General features: G+C 36.3%; 1 protein-coding gene and 1 long non-coding RNA gene across 3 annotated transcripts; one reads left to right on the top strand and one right to left on the bottom strand.

The window, feature by feature from the left end:
• Positions 1-1536: 1536 nt before the first annotated feature.
• LOC139978402 (kxDL motif-containing protein 1-like) lies at positions 1537-6286 on the bottom strand. The gene is made up of 4 exons (XM_071988617.1): positions 6046-6286; positions 4520-4781; positions 3941-3987; positions 1537-3265 (listed from the first exon to the last, which is right to left on the bottom strand). The coding sequence occupies exons 2-4, from the start codon at positions 4777-4779 to the stop codon at positions 3024-3026; spliced, it is 549 nt and encodes a 182-aa protein (XP_071844718.1). The 5' UTR covers positions 4780-4781; positions 6046-6286; the 3' UTR covers positions 1537-3023.
• An 829-nt stretch (positions 6287-7115) lies between these two features.
• Positions 7116-10170, top strand: LOC139978403 (uncharacterized). 2 transcript variants are annotated; one of them, XR_011796958.1, is made up of 3 exons: positions 7116-7819; positions 8497-8653; positions 8925-10170. It is a non-coding gene; the product is annotated as an uncharacterized lncRNA (long non-coding RNA). The 2 variants fall into 2 exon arrangements; XR_011796959.1 differs by having other exon boundaries at positions 7124-7819; positions 8930-10170.
• The last annotated feature ends 4456 nt before the right edge of the window (positions 10171-14626 follow it).

Below are 14626 nucleotides of genomic sequence, written 5' to 3'. Positions count from 1 at the left end.
CACTCTCATGCCTCACCTCACTTATCCTATTCAGGCTGAGTGGCCCATAACTTAAGGCTGCCATGGTCACCCAGCACTCTCATGCCAAAACAATTTAATTCATTAAATTGATTGGGACTGATGCACCATCAAATATTTTCTATTCATCATTGTGTAATTTCTAGGTCCCCAGTTGTAGTGCTAGTAAATGCTCCATCTATACCCTCTTGCATATCATTAAAACAGAACAGAATACCTGGGGAAGCGGTAAAATGAAATAGGGGGAAGAGAAAAACAAAATTTTCCAAAACTTTGTTTCTACCTTAGGCTAAACGATTTTGCATACAAACAAATTCCAGTCCAACAGGAACAACTTAAAGACTACAACCAACTTATAGAGAAGAGAATGCCTGACACATCCCATCATATTTTATCCTCTATTCATCAGTTGTTGATGCCTTATACTGAACTTCATTTCTATTTAAATACAGGATTCCTTGGTTCATGGATGGTCAGTTTACTTGGAAGTTCTTCTCCAATGATTATCTGTGGTTGTCCAATCCATCCTTGAAAGCAAGTTATCAGCCAACAATAGCCCGTTGTAATAAATACAGGAAGTAGCTCTCTTCATTTTGTATTAGTAACAGAAAACAGCAGTAGTGATGTTTGCTTGTAAGACGTGCACTTTCCAGTCTATATCTTACAATGACTTGGTTTATCATTCTTTAAGACACATGACCCTAAAGCCATTTAAATGTATCTTCTGTGACTTCTCAGCAACACGCTATGGGGATATGGTAATGCATATACATGAACATGCAAATCTGACAAACAAATCGAAAATAACACCAATGCATATTCATGAGGTTGAACAGTCTGAATTCAATGCTACTGCAAACCTGGATAAGACAGACACATCAGTTGATGGCAGCAGAACCTTACCATACTCGAGACTTGTACACAGTGCATGGAAGAAGAGAAGGGGAACCTGCCTGAGAAGAATGATGGTCTTTAAGAGGAAGCAGAGATGGGCAACAGAAAATACAGATCACCTTTTCAAATCCTTCAGATGCCAGTTTTGTGACCGTTTCATACTTGGACAGGAGAACTGGCAGAGGCACAGACAGCGCCATCTTCAGAAATGGCCAGAGATTAATTATTGAAGTACTTAAAATGCAAGACCTGCATGTAAGAAAGAAATCCATGTTGCCATGTCCAATCAATGTGACAATGCTACCAGTAGGCCATACATGAGCTTGACTAATCAAGATTGCACAAGGTTTAGCATACTGATATAGTCAAAATTATTCCTTATATTGAAGAAGTTCTTCATTTTGTTTTTAATGCTGCCAAATTTTGCTTTCAGTGTGGTATCTTCATCAAGTAACGATGTACATATCCAAACAAATTATTAGTGTTCTTTTCATGTTGCCTTCATGTGTTATTATTTCACTTTTGAATTTAAAACAAATTTTCGTCTTACTGTTCAAAGTTGCTCTTCCTATACCTTCTTGCAGTTCTATACTCTGAATAAAAAATATACAAAAATATGAGAAACACATCTCCATCCCCGATTTATTTTTCTCATCTTTCTCCAGAACTCAAAGAAATTTTTCTTTCACTCTTTAATTGGTAACTTTTATCCCAGTTATAATAGAAGTTACGATATCGCACTGTGTTTGCTCCATATTGCATACATATTATATACATCTTAGACTGGGCTTCACAGGAAACAAAACAAATAATATATCATGTATTTTCTTGAAAATGAACGCCTCTTAAAAAGATAAAATACCCACCCTTTACATTCATGTCTTTTATTCTTATCAAAATAGTCCCAGTCCTAAAACTGATCAAACTACAAAAATGGTAAGGTGTACATTAGCTTGCTTAATAATTAGTGTAATTTAGGAAAATGATACAGTTCAACTACAAATTATGAATAGTAAGCACTTGACCTTTGGTCAGGTATAAAATACTACTGATAAGATAATCATTTTTTTATATCACATCTTCCAACAGTAAGGAATAAATTTATCATAAATTACAGTACTTTTTCTACAATGGCATTCTTAAAGATGCTATTTGGATTGGTTTTGATCAATTCTAATAAATTTATTATAAAACCCAATACCAATGTCATTCACATGCATTTTCCCAGTAATGAATGTGGAGAACAGAATAGAATCATGTTTGATCACTCCATAGTGCTTATCTAGTGAAAAGCTGAAAGCAACTGAGATTTGGAAAGGGTCTTAGTTTGATGAACACAAGCATATTTCAATAACATTATTGAAAGATGGCAACCAAATGCAGAGAGTGACATTAACAATTTGCACAGGTTTTTTGCACAATGATGAAACAAAAAGTACAACATTCCCCAATGTTGATGCGAGGTAATGGAAACTTTCGCAGACGCAAGTTTTCAGATGCTGCCATAATTCTTCATAACTCTCCACAGGAGAATAGAAAAAAATTTGATTATCCAATACAAACCTCAAGTGTCGCCTCTGCCTTTAGAGAAGATTAACACTGCCAACTTCAAGCCTCTCTCACTTGAATAAATTAACAACACACTGCTTAACCTACACTATTAATTCATTCAAACATGGACACTTACACCTTCATTTTAGTAGACAACTTAGTAGCCAATATCTGCAAGAGTATGAGAATCTGCAGAACACAGGTTGAATGATAGATCAGTTTCCAGAACTACAAAATAGTATTTTACATATTGCACCTTTTTAATTTATTGCTGTTTCTAATAAATATCACAGCATATACATATTTCTGACCAGAGGTTGTTTTACCCCTTTATCCTTTAGTAATAGCAACACACAGTTGCTTAGCATGTAAATATGGTATCCAGCTTCTCTGCTGCAGAGAGGTTAAAACACAACATGTTCACAGACTTTGTACCTTTTTAAGTTTCAGCTTGTGCTCACTTGGTCTCTTTTGTTCTTGAATGTAAATGTTCCAAACTTGGTCATAAATCATCGGACTACCGTCAGTGCCTTTATTGAAACATTAACAGGACAAAATCTTCAGTCGACTAAGTAAACAGGCGGTTCACTGTTTGTTACTTTAGCACCATTGGTTGAATTATTAGAAGTTGAACTAAGCTCTCCTTTTTCATCCATTTGGTCATTATGTTCTCTTGCACCATCTGGTTCTTCTTTCTCTTCGACATCTCCATCAATTGTTCTTACTTGGTTTGTCTGTAAAGCTCCCTTGTTGTCATGGTCACCTTCTCCAAGATCAGGTTTCTTTTCATCTTCTATTGCAGCTGGGAAAATCAACAAAACAAATTTATGGAAGAAAAAGGATTTGCAAAATTCAGCTACATTGTATCCAAGTAAACTTTTATAGCTTTCCTCTTTCAATATTGAACAAAGGTTACAAGTCGGTTTATCCTTAATTAACAGCGGTGTACTACTGCCAAAGTGGCTGAAAAACAACTGACAAATATCTACCTTCAATACTGTTGTAAAGCTTTCATTTTGTATTCTAAATAGTGAAAAGGAACTATATGAACTTCCATTAAAACAAATCTAATGTTCTTTCTCAGCAACCACTTGTTTTCCACTCACAGTGAGACTATGCTTTGTGTAAATGGAGATCGCCTCTGCTTATATTGCACACAAGTAGCTGTTAGTATGTTCACTTCATCAAACTTTTTATGCTAAATACACAGATTGCTGAAAAGTAGTAGCAACGTATGCTATGAAAAGTCAATAAATAACAAAACATTACAACAAAACATGTTAGTTTTGTTATTTTAGTAAAGCATTACAATACAATATTGTTTCTACAAGTAAAGGTGCTGCCTTGGAAGTTTGCAAAACATCAAGAGTTCCTGCAAAGTCATGCTTTCTTACATAATCAGTTTGCACCATATACTACTTATTGTTGCAACTCGTTGGTAATAAACCAGAAAACATTCAAAGGATGAAAGTCTCACCAGAAAAGGCCCTTGGGTAATCTCTTGCTAGTTTACCTTTCAAATTTCTGTAATTAAACAAAAGAAAACAGTCAGTATCAAACCATATTTAGAAAACAGAATTCCATATATTGAAACAAAGATAATGTGGATAATATTAAAATGACAATATTACTATCAGAACAACTGAGTTTTCTACTTCCAGTATCATTCTTCATATGTCTGTAAACTTCAAATGACTTGATCTCCACATAATATACAATAGGGTTCTTGTACTCATCAAGATGTCTATATGTGTAGTGTTTGAGTTATCTTTATTATTGAAAGCAAGGTGTAACACACAATCACATAGATTCCTTTTGCTTTTGGCAATTAATCAGAAAGTTCTTCTGTTGGAATTTAATACTGCCACATGCTATTTATCCATGGAAAACATCTAATGAAATGCAGTTCAATGTACTTGTTACACTATCATTGACTTAAGATGCATTTCAATCAGTAACACCAACAGCTACACTTGACCACAGAAATAAACAAGCGTTATGTGTCATTAAAAGCTTTTAGTCCTAGGGATCTTAAATCAAATGTACTATTACTAACCTTAGTCGTCTAAAGATTGCATCGAGATCTCCCTTCATATCAAGTAGTAACTGCGTGTGGCCGGTAAATTGCTGATGCACATTATTGTATCTTTGGCTGGACAAACTGTTGAAATTAGACAGCATCTCATTTGTTTTTTCAAACCTGCCAAGCATGTGGTTCTGGGCATCTAAGATGCCTTGCATGTCCTCATCATTCGTCATGGAAGTCAATGAGCCAAGAAAGGCATCGGAAGCCATTGGACTGGTTTTAGACATCATTTCTGAGATTTGAGAGACAATCACAATTAACATTGATTGAAAAGGTCTATTATTTATCACATAAATCACTTGTTTAATATGTTGTGGTTTGTGCCATTTGTCCCATTACATAACAAGAACCATGCTTCCCAACTTCCCAGGTTAATTGTCTTCATGCCCTCTAAAATTAACTTAGTTTAGTTTAGTAGAAAAAAACGATCAGGAGGGACACTCAAGTCCCCATCAAAGGACCCTATAGGAGAAAAACTTCATACCTTGGGTAACCATTTGAAATATTGCTTTCCTCTCTTTCTGCATGTCTGTAGATATACTGAAAGAGCTGTTTTCGTTTCACTCCTTAGACATTAACAAATATTACTTTAATATTTCTCATATTACATCAACGTTGTAGAATAGTGATGTAGCGCCATCACATATTTTGTTATTATCCTCCCACTATAAATGTTATGACAGTTGGCAGAGGATACTTTACAAAGCTCTCATGTATACCTTAGTAGAATACATTTCATTTACATATATTACAGAGACTGCAATGCAGTTGGTTTGCAGCTCTTTCTGTGGCTATGTTTAATATAGGACCAATATTACAAATTGACAACAAAAATGGCATATGGCATACTGTACATTTAAAGATACATAAATTCAATGTTAAAAAGGAGGAAATGCAATTCCAGGAAACGTTGCATACTCTTGTCCAAGAGAACATGGGGATATGAAAAGGATCATACTAATTTCCTACGAAACCAGCTAGGCCTAGTTCTACAAACTTCCCACAATTTTTTTTAAAATCTAACAATGGAGCACACGTAAAAATTAACATGTACAGTATGCAAGCAACATCACATGTGTTAGACTAGTTGAGGCCCAGGTGGCAATGTCTCTAACAAACGTAACAATGTGCAATTTAACAAGTTTTGGAACCTTATGAATTTGATATAGCCTAGGCTAGTGATGTTAGGCATATCCTAACATAGAAAGAAAGCAATGTTGTTGGGCAATCCTAACTCATTTTTCAATCCCAATTATATCATTAAAAGCTTTAAGAAAATGGTTAAAATTGCAACAATTGCGCTAAGTTAGGGAAATGCTTATAGGCTAGTCATTATTGTTTTTATTTCAGGCAGAATCTGGTCAAGCCATCGATGAATTCACATAGCTGAGTGAAGGTTAGCACTAAATCACAGTAGCCTAAGCTGTATCATGTACAGTATGCATACAGCAGGATATCCTGCTTTATGGATGTATGTCATACTCATAGTTACTTACCTATATTCGCGCTCGCTGAATGTTTACGTTAATATAATTATCGCATCGGTGGAAACTGCAACTTACAGCGCAGTCATAATTACAGAATTTAGTTCTTCCACCAGTGTATATCCACTTCATTTAGCCCGTGATCATTGTACTGAGCTAACACTTTTCGCGCAGTAGGCCTAGCCTACATACTTTGTACGGCGATCGGGGTCTTATAGAATGCCAATAGAGCAACAATGTAAGAATCATGAAACATTTCTCTTCAACTGAGTCCATCGCAACCATTTGAAAAATAAACAAACTATAGAATAGAGATTGCGGGCATTTCCATCACCAATCATGATTTGCTTCATAGATAGATTCTTCCAGACATTAGAATTTAATTCCTTTGCAATTGTTGGTGTGAAAATATGCCAATTTTTCAGGAAAACAATACAAATAAACAAAGAAACTGAACAGAAGTTTTGGACGTTATGGTTATTAGGCGGTAAATTATATAATGAAATATAAAAGTACGTCACTCACCTCAAACACTATACTGTAGTCCTTTTTGCGCTAGGTCGCCGTCTCGTACGAACCCTACAGACAGGCTCCAATGAAAAATCCAAACACAAATCCCAATTTCGAAATCCTAATCCATAAAAACAATATAATTCGCCCGGGAGCGGGGGCAACACATATCCGATTTTATATGGAATAAAAATAGGAAAAAACAGAAAAGGTTTTCCGTTCAAGCGTAAATTCGTTGTAAAATATGTAATCGTTGTTGAGTCGTTGAATATCGTAATCCAAGTCGTAGTCGTAAGTCGTAAGTAGCTATATATAATCTTTCACTGTGTGAAAGATTTCGCTAATCGTTCGTCAGAATAAAACTATCCATTGTTTTATCGAAACCAATGTCTCTTGGCCCAGTATGAGTCTATGGCGGGCCATCAGTCTCAAATCATGGGAGATCGACTTATACCGATTTAAATCTACATATACCAGTTTCCTTCGACTTATAGGCCATCAGCTGAAGGTCGAAATTCGCTTGTTTCGTTCCAGCAACTGCGGGTCTAAAATTTCTCTACAGCATTGAATACATAAATTAACTAAGATTAATGATCCAAAAGTTCTCCATGTACTTTTCTGCAGTTTTTTTGCAATTCCGCTCGAAAGATCGAACTATATTTTTTATTGCGTATGTTAAGAAACCTGCCGTTTTACGTTCAAAAGTTGTGCGCCAGTGAGATATCTGTACCATGTGATATGAATTGTCCAATGAGCCATGAGTTCTGTGTGCAATCTTTGTAGAAAATAACAAACATGGCGGCTCCCACGGGCGCTAGTCAGTCTCCGACACACGGAAATCTACAGTGCTCAGTGCACATTGAATCTGTAAAATTTGAAGCATTCAAGGCACTGACGAATAAACGATGGAATAAAGTTACTTCCTGCGCTAAAGATTGGCTTAATCTCAGCGGCGGAGACGGTGATATCGCCGTACTACTGATTACTCCATGGCCTACTACGATCAAGCGTGTGTTCAACAGCATAGTATGATGGGGTTCCACGATAAGTGTTACAGGCGGTTCATTGATAGCAAGCACATTGCTGCAAGAAAACGGACAGTTCCAGAGGAGACCCCATATGATTTTAAACGAAGAATTGACGGAAAAGATCGAGGAAACCAAGCAGAAGCTCTGGTGTATTGCCTGTTCAATTTATTATATGTGGGAAAAGAAACAATACATTACTAGGCGTTGCAAACGGGACAAGCTGCAGCAGGCAGAGACTTTCGATGGAGGTAAGCCTAAGCATACTACACGACTCTACTTGTACTTCTGTGGCATAGTTGAAGTGTTAAGAGAAGTTGCATAATGCAAGATCAGTAGCTCTTAAGGGATAGAATCCAAGTCAAAGGGCACAGTGTTGGACCTGAACATAATATAATTACTTAGTGGCATGGTCATCTGATTTGTTTTGTTATAAGGTGGTAGGAACGGAAATTTGTATCAAATTCTCCATCTGGGGCACTAGCCTAAGTGTTAAATACAGGCTTCATAGTTTTCTTACTGTGGCCCTTTATTTGAATGATAGAGATATTATATTAGTTAGAAAAATAAGTGTAACAAAGGTGCAATAAGGTTAGGTTTGCAAGGTCTTATGGTCAGCCTGTCTAGCTTTACCAAAATGAACAAGTATCTGTCTCCTTTATTATTAGTAACAGATATAATCTACCATTGTATAATTTAAACCATAACATTAAGAGATAATATACTGTACTGTCAAAAAAAGCCTGTTTTAATTCTTTTTTGCATGACACTGGTTTGCAAAATTTGAATGTGTCTTTGTTTGTCCATAGAAGATGAGCAGATCACATGGTATATAAATAAAATTGTCTTAGTTCTTATTTGTTCAAACTTACATTTTGATCAACAGAAAATGCAAAACAATTTGCTTTTTTTATGTCATTTTATTAAGGTATTGCTTCGACAAGCAGCAGAGCGGAAAAAAGATGAGCCCAGATTTTATGAATATTAGAGGAAAAGACCGTGTTGCCATTGAAGTGAGGTACCACTCTCTATGTTGAAGAAACTAGATACAATTCTTGACAAGGAAGACATACAGATCTTGAAAGGTAAAGTACTCTCTTCAATGTGTGGTTCATTGAGTGTTCAGGGGTGGATCTAGGACTTTTGGAATATGGGGGTCCTCCCCCAAGGAAAATTAAAAAATTCTCTTAACACTTTGAGATGCAATATCAGGTTAATCTTTCCATTGAAATTATTAAAGAAATTTGCAACATATTTCTAGCTGAATTGTAATTATATTGGTACCCCATCATAAAATGTGAGACTCAAAAATATCCAATTTCATGGTACAAGGTGTTCTGTTCATCTCCTCCTCAGAGCAGAGTTTACCACCAACAAAAGATGCTCTGATCCAGCATGTTAAGCGCTGCACCAACCAGGCTGCTATTCACAGTAGGGCATTGCAGCCAAGGATTGATGCACTCTCACCAGAGGGACATGGATGTAAACTTGAAAATGATGACCTTATAATCACTTGGATGACGAAGCCACCTGACCCAGATGTTTTGCTTCAGTGTGTCAGCAGTAGCTGTAGAGTCGGCAAATGTCTTAAAGGAAGATGTTCCTGAATGAATGCACAACTACCGTGTACAGACCTATGTAAATATAGAAATTGCAGTAACTTCCAAGAAGATGTTGAGATTGTTGATGCAGGGGAAGATGATTTGGAGGATGAACTGTGATGGTGTTAAATCTCGATATCTTAGTCTGAAATTTTAATCAAGTTTGAAGTTTGTGAAGAGGGTTAACTTTTTCAAAGTCATGTTGTCATTATTTTGTTCCCCAGAGTTTAAAGGAACCAGTAAACATGATCTTATTCATATATTCATTTTAGCTATTAGTAGTTTTACGTAGATTACCCTACCTACCAGACACCTTTGATAAATATCCACATTTTCTTCAAATCACACTTTTTTTTTAGAGGGGATGGGAGGGGGGAGGATGGTGTTATGGGCATGCTTTACCTCTTGCATATTCACAACTACATTTACTGATGACGATGACGCAAATACCGCGTCCTGAAACCAGTCAAAGGTTTATATACTGTTGTTGGGGAACCATCGCCCCTGACCCTGTTCCAATATCATGGTTCTTTATTGTTTGCCGTAACATTTCGTTACCTGTTTTATTCATATTGTTAATATGTTCTGTGCATCTGTTCAAGTTTTGACTGAAGGATGTTCAAGTCTTTAGTGACTTTTATTTCATCTAATTATCTTCACCTCAACTATGGAATAGACTTTCCCTTTTCCATACCATATCTGACTTCCATGCAGTGAATTGAAGTGGATACTGTTAAGACTAGTACAACTGTCCATGGATGAGCTTTTAATCACTTATTAATTCCGCGCCGCGCCTTTTGATGAAGAACCTGTATCTTGAATCATTGCAAAGGGCCAGCTCTACTACACCATTGAGTGTATCGACCCAGTCTTAATAGATACATTATTTCTTTATATCTGGGGCTTAAGTTAACTGTCTTCGTTATTCACTTATTTGTACCATTCACCTTTATTATTCATATTATTTGTAGAATATAGAACTATTATTATTCAAAATACCATTCGAAACCTTGTCGATCTTTTCTTTTATGTGTTAACTCCCTTGACAACTCTTTTTGCAGGAATACGAATTATAAACATGTCGTTTCAATAACAAGGAGAAAGTACCTAGTTTTGCAGGAGATTGTAGAAAGAGTACTAAGGTAAAGGATAAATACCGACTATAACTTTATTTCACATCTACGATATGCCATGACGTCTTAGTGTGCCAACTTATATATTGATTTATACAAAAGAAATAGCTCACTGGTCTTGGGGCATTGGTACATCTCATTGTAACTAGGGATTTAGCTACATGTAAAGTAGAGGGGGAGGGGGTTGCATTTGTAAAACAGTTTGGATGGGGAGTGTAACAATTATGGAGAGGAACTTTTCATTATATGTGTATATTTACGCATACATGCACAGACGAAATGCATTCATAACATAGGGGGAAAATCTAAAAATATTTGATTTATTACAAAGCATTATATCTGAGTTTATTAAAAGTGGTACATTTTTATAATTAAAACCCTTAAGTTATAATGTGCAAAAATTGTATTTCATATTTCAAAGTTGAAAATGTGATTTTTTACCATTTTGGCGAAAATGGAGGGGGGGGGCACAACTTGTAATGCCTGAAAACAACCCTCACTGACCTTTAGACCAGAATCCTCTTCCACCATTCTTGTAACCCTGACCCAACTATTATACAAAAAAAATATATCAGTCGTAATTTAACAAGAAAAGAGTGGTATGTATGCACCACTGTACCAAATCTAACGTTAGCACATGTGTTCCTAATACATAGCATCGTAGCACGTAATGTCTACATAACATACCCAATTTCAAGGGTTTCTTACAAAAATACTGCAGGAAATTTTTTGGAGAACTTTTGATATAATGTTTGTGATGCATTAAACTACCCCAAAATGCATTAAAAATCTAGACCCGGTGTTGCTGGAACGAAACTGATTTTACAGCCACATTTTGAGCTTCAGCTGATGGCCTATTATACCAGTTTCCAGCAGCTGAAATTGACTTCTACCGGGTGTTACTAAAACGAATGACAATTGCGTTACACATAACGAATGACAATATGTTGTACACACTAAAAAAGTGCGTTGACTAAAACGAATGACAGTAATGACAGCACAGACATTTGCTTCAACCGGATATCACAGTTCAGACTTCGCGGGTATCTACATCTAGTAAAGTACGGACAAGATAAAAACGCACCTTATAGTAAGCGAAATTGTAAGTCTAATTTTAAAAAGAAAATTTAACGTCATTTTTCCGATATTAATTGTTAGAAACTAACAATACTATAATCCTGAAACGGCTTCAGTTATCTTTCTATATAAATCTACAGAGGTAAAAAGCACAGCACTCAAGCGCATTCTCACACAAAAACTTTCCCTGTGGTTTCTATCCGTAAATTACACCAAAACCCTGCAACCACGTTATATGCGATTTTCCTCAAATCATTTTTGCGCAGAAAACCAATAACCGCATTTACTCCACTCCGTTAATCATTCTATCTCTTCTCAATACTGTCCTTCGTTGTCATTCGGTGTCATTCGTTGTCATTCGCCTTCATTCGCTGTCATTCGCAAATGATAATTAACCCTGTACAAAGTCAATTGTCATTCGGTCATTCGCTGTCATTCGTTTTAGTTTGTCCCCTTCTACCGATTTAAATCGACATATACCAGTTTCATTCGAAATATCATCGATTTAATTGGACATATACGAATTTAAATCAATGATAAGTAAAATAAATCGGTATATGTCAATTTAAATCGATGATATGTCGAATTAAACTGGTATATGTCGATTTAAATCGATGATATGTAGAATGAAACTGGTATATGTCAATTTATATCGACATATACCAGTTTAATTCGACTTATACCAGTTTAAATCGACATATACCAGTTTAAATCGATGATATATAAAATAAATCGATGATATGTCCATTTAAATCGACATCTACCAGTTTAAATCGATGATATGTCGAATTAAATCGGTAGAAGTCAATTTCCGTGGACTTATACCAGTTTCTAGCATCTCAAATTGACATATACCTATTTAAATCGACATATCATCGATTTATAATTAGCTCATTAACATATTCCAAATCCCGATTTCGGTGATGATTGACATGTGAAGATACATCACGTGCAATCACCTGACAAGGCGGGCGAATAATTAAATAGTTCCAAAATTACGAAGCTAGCAAGGGTGTTCATCATGATTATGTCAATAGTAATTATGGAGAATTACTTGCAAAAAGATTTCGGTGTAATAATAAGGCTGAAAAACTGATATGTCAATGACGTGCAATTATCTCAATGCAAACTGGGCTTGTCTACTCAAACACGTGGAGCTATATAGTATAGGAATACACATGCAACTGAATAGGCCTACAGTCACGTACACAGATGCAATTACCTATTCCAGTTACACCATAAACAAAGATGATATTGTTCTGCAGTGAGGCCTACTGTAAGGTTACGTTTCACTGTAGCTTAAATATATACCCAGGGGATTAACAATTACAGCATTCAAGCTCAAATCATGCATTTCACTGTGCTCGTGTTTATTTTCAATTATTCGCGCGCCTTGTCAGGTGACTACACGTGATGTATCTTCACATGTCAATCATCACCGAAATCGGAATTTGGAATATGTTAATGAGCTAAATCGATGATATGTCGACTTAAATAGGTATATGTCAATTTGAGATGCTAGAAACTGGTATAAGTCCACGGAAATTGACTTCTACCGATTTAATTCGACATATCATCGATTTAAACTGGTAGATGTCGATTTAAATGGACATATCATCGATTTATTTTACATATCATCGATTTAAACTGGTATATGTCGATTTAAACTGGTATAAGTCGAAGGAAACTGGTATATGTCGATTTAAATCGGTATAAGTCGATCTCCCATGATTTGAGACTGATGGCTCGCCATATGAGTCATGACATTGATGAAGTTATTATTGAGCGTAATTAATCTTCTAAAATGAGGGCGCACTTCCGATTTAATAAAAGTGAAGTCCTCTACAAAGTCTCCCAGAATTGTTCCCCCCAAAAAATCATAATTACTTAATAAAAAGAAAGCAAGAGAAGATTTTGCAAGAACGGTATTCGAATCAGTAACCTCAGGATTTTGCTCTAACCTTTATAAAAATGAAGGGGTGGGGCGTGTCAGCATCCACAGACCTTGCATACATATAGTACGTGATCAGGTTTCACTACGCAATTTCCTTCGATATAACCACCCAAAAAGCAACAAGGAATTGGGATTTCAAGAGAAATTCGGTTTTTGTATTTTAAATGTAGATTAGAATTATTTTTTTTACTCTGTTGGCTCAATTTAAGTCCCATTATATTGATCTCAGATTGTAAGGCATCCCTTGAAGTTAATTGCTCATTCATCTGTTATAACGCTCGATCATAAAGAACATGTCAAGAAATTATTTCAACATGATCTAAATTTACTACACTTCCAGAACAATGAGATTCCAGAAGCCATGAGTCTCGACGGGCACGCATATAGGTCGAGCCTACTTGGAACTACTACTCATCTTCACATGTGATCGTCCCTTTTGGAGCGACGTACATAGTTATAGTGATATTTTAGGGATGCATGGGTTGATTCCACCAATAATAAAAACATCCAAGGGCGGCGGAACCGGGGGGCACAGGGGGCACGTGCCCCCCCCCCACTTTTCCTTAGGTTAAAAATGTGCCCTTTCTCTACATAAAAATTGAGGTGTCTCAAGTTAGCAAGAGGCCATGGAACCAGAATGAACACTCGGGAAGGGCCGTTTCCAGCCATCTGAGGGGTTTGTAAAACCAAAAATTTTCTTGTACGCTCCGCGCCAACCGATGGTGGCGCTCCGCTCAGATAGTCGTGCATACAACTTTGCAAATCCTGGCTACGCCCCTGACTTTTAATGAATTTCTGTGGGTCAAACTCAAAGCTATTTCGAATGGAAAAAAAATTGTTAAGATATTGACAAGAAATAAACTCTAATTCGGAAGATTCCTACATTAGCAACTAGCATGGTTTCACCTCATTTTGTCTCAAAAGAAAACTTGTTCCTTGTTTCCCAATTTGCACATTGGATATTGCAGTGCTAGGATGCATATTTTCCTTGGGGGGGGGGGGGCGTTGATGGAGTGATGTGTATACGCAAATAAGATAATACAATAAGAGTTATAAAGGGTACTAAATATAAGGCTGCATCAGTCTAATCGAATTTCTGCAAAGTGCCCTTTGATGTCGGTGCCCCCCCCCCCCCCAGATTAAAAGTGCTTCCGCCGCCCTTGACAACATCCCGTAATATGTACCAGCTGCACGTGTCCGTCATGTTTCTAGACCGAGTTTCAGCATCTCCCGAAACTCAATATAGATATGAATTGTACTCGAATAAGTATTAATCACAATTGTTTTGATAAA

This window comes from Apostichopus japonicus, chromosome 13, assembly GCF_037975245.1.
Source record: "Apostichopus japonicus isolate 1M-3 chromosome 13, ASM3797524v1, whole genome shotgun sequence".
NCBI lineage: Eukaryota > Metazoa > Echinodermata > Holothuroidea > Aspidochirotida > Stichopodidae > Apostichopus > Apostichopus japonicus.
The sequence above is the reverse complement of the archived record's forward strand: the minus strand, read 5'-3'. Positions and strand labels throughout refer to the sequence as shown.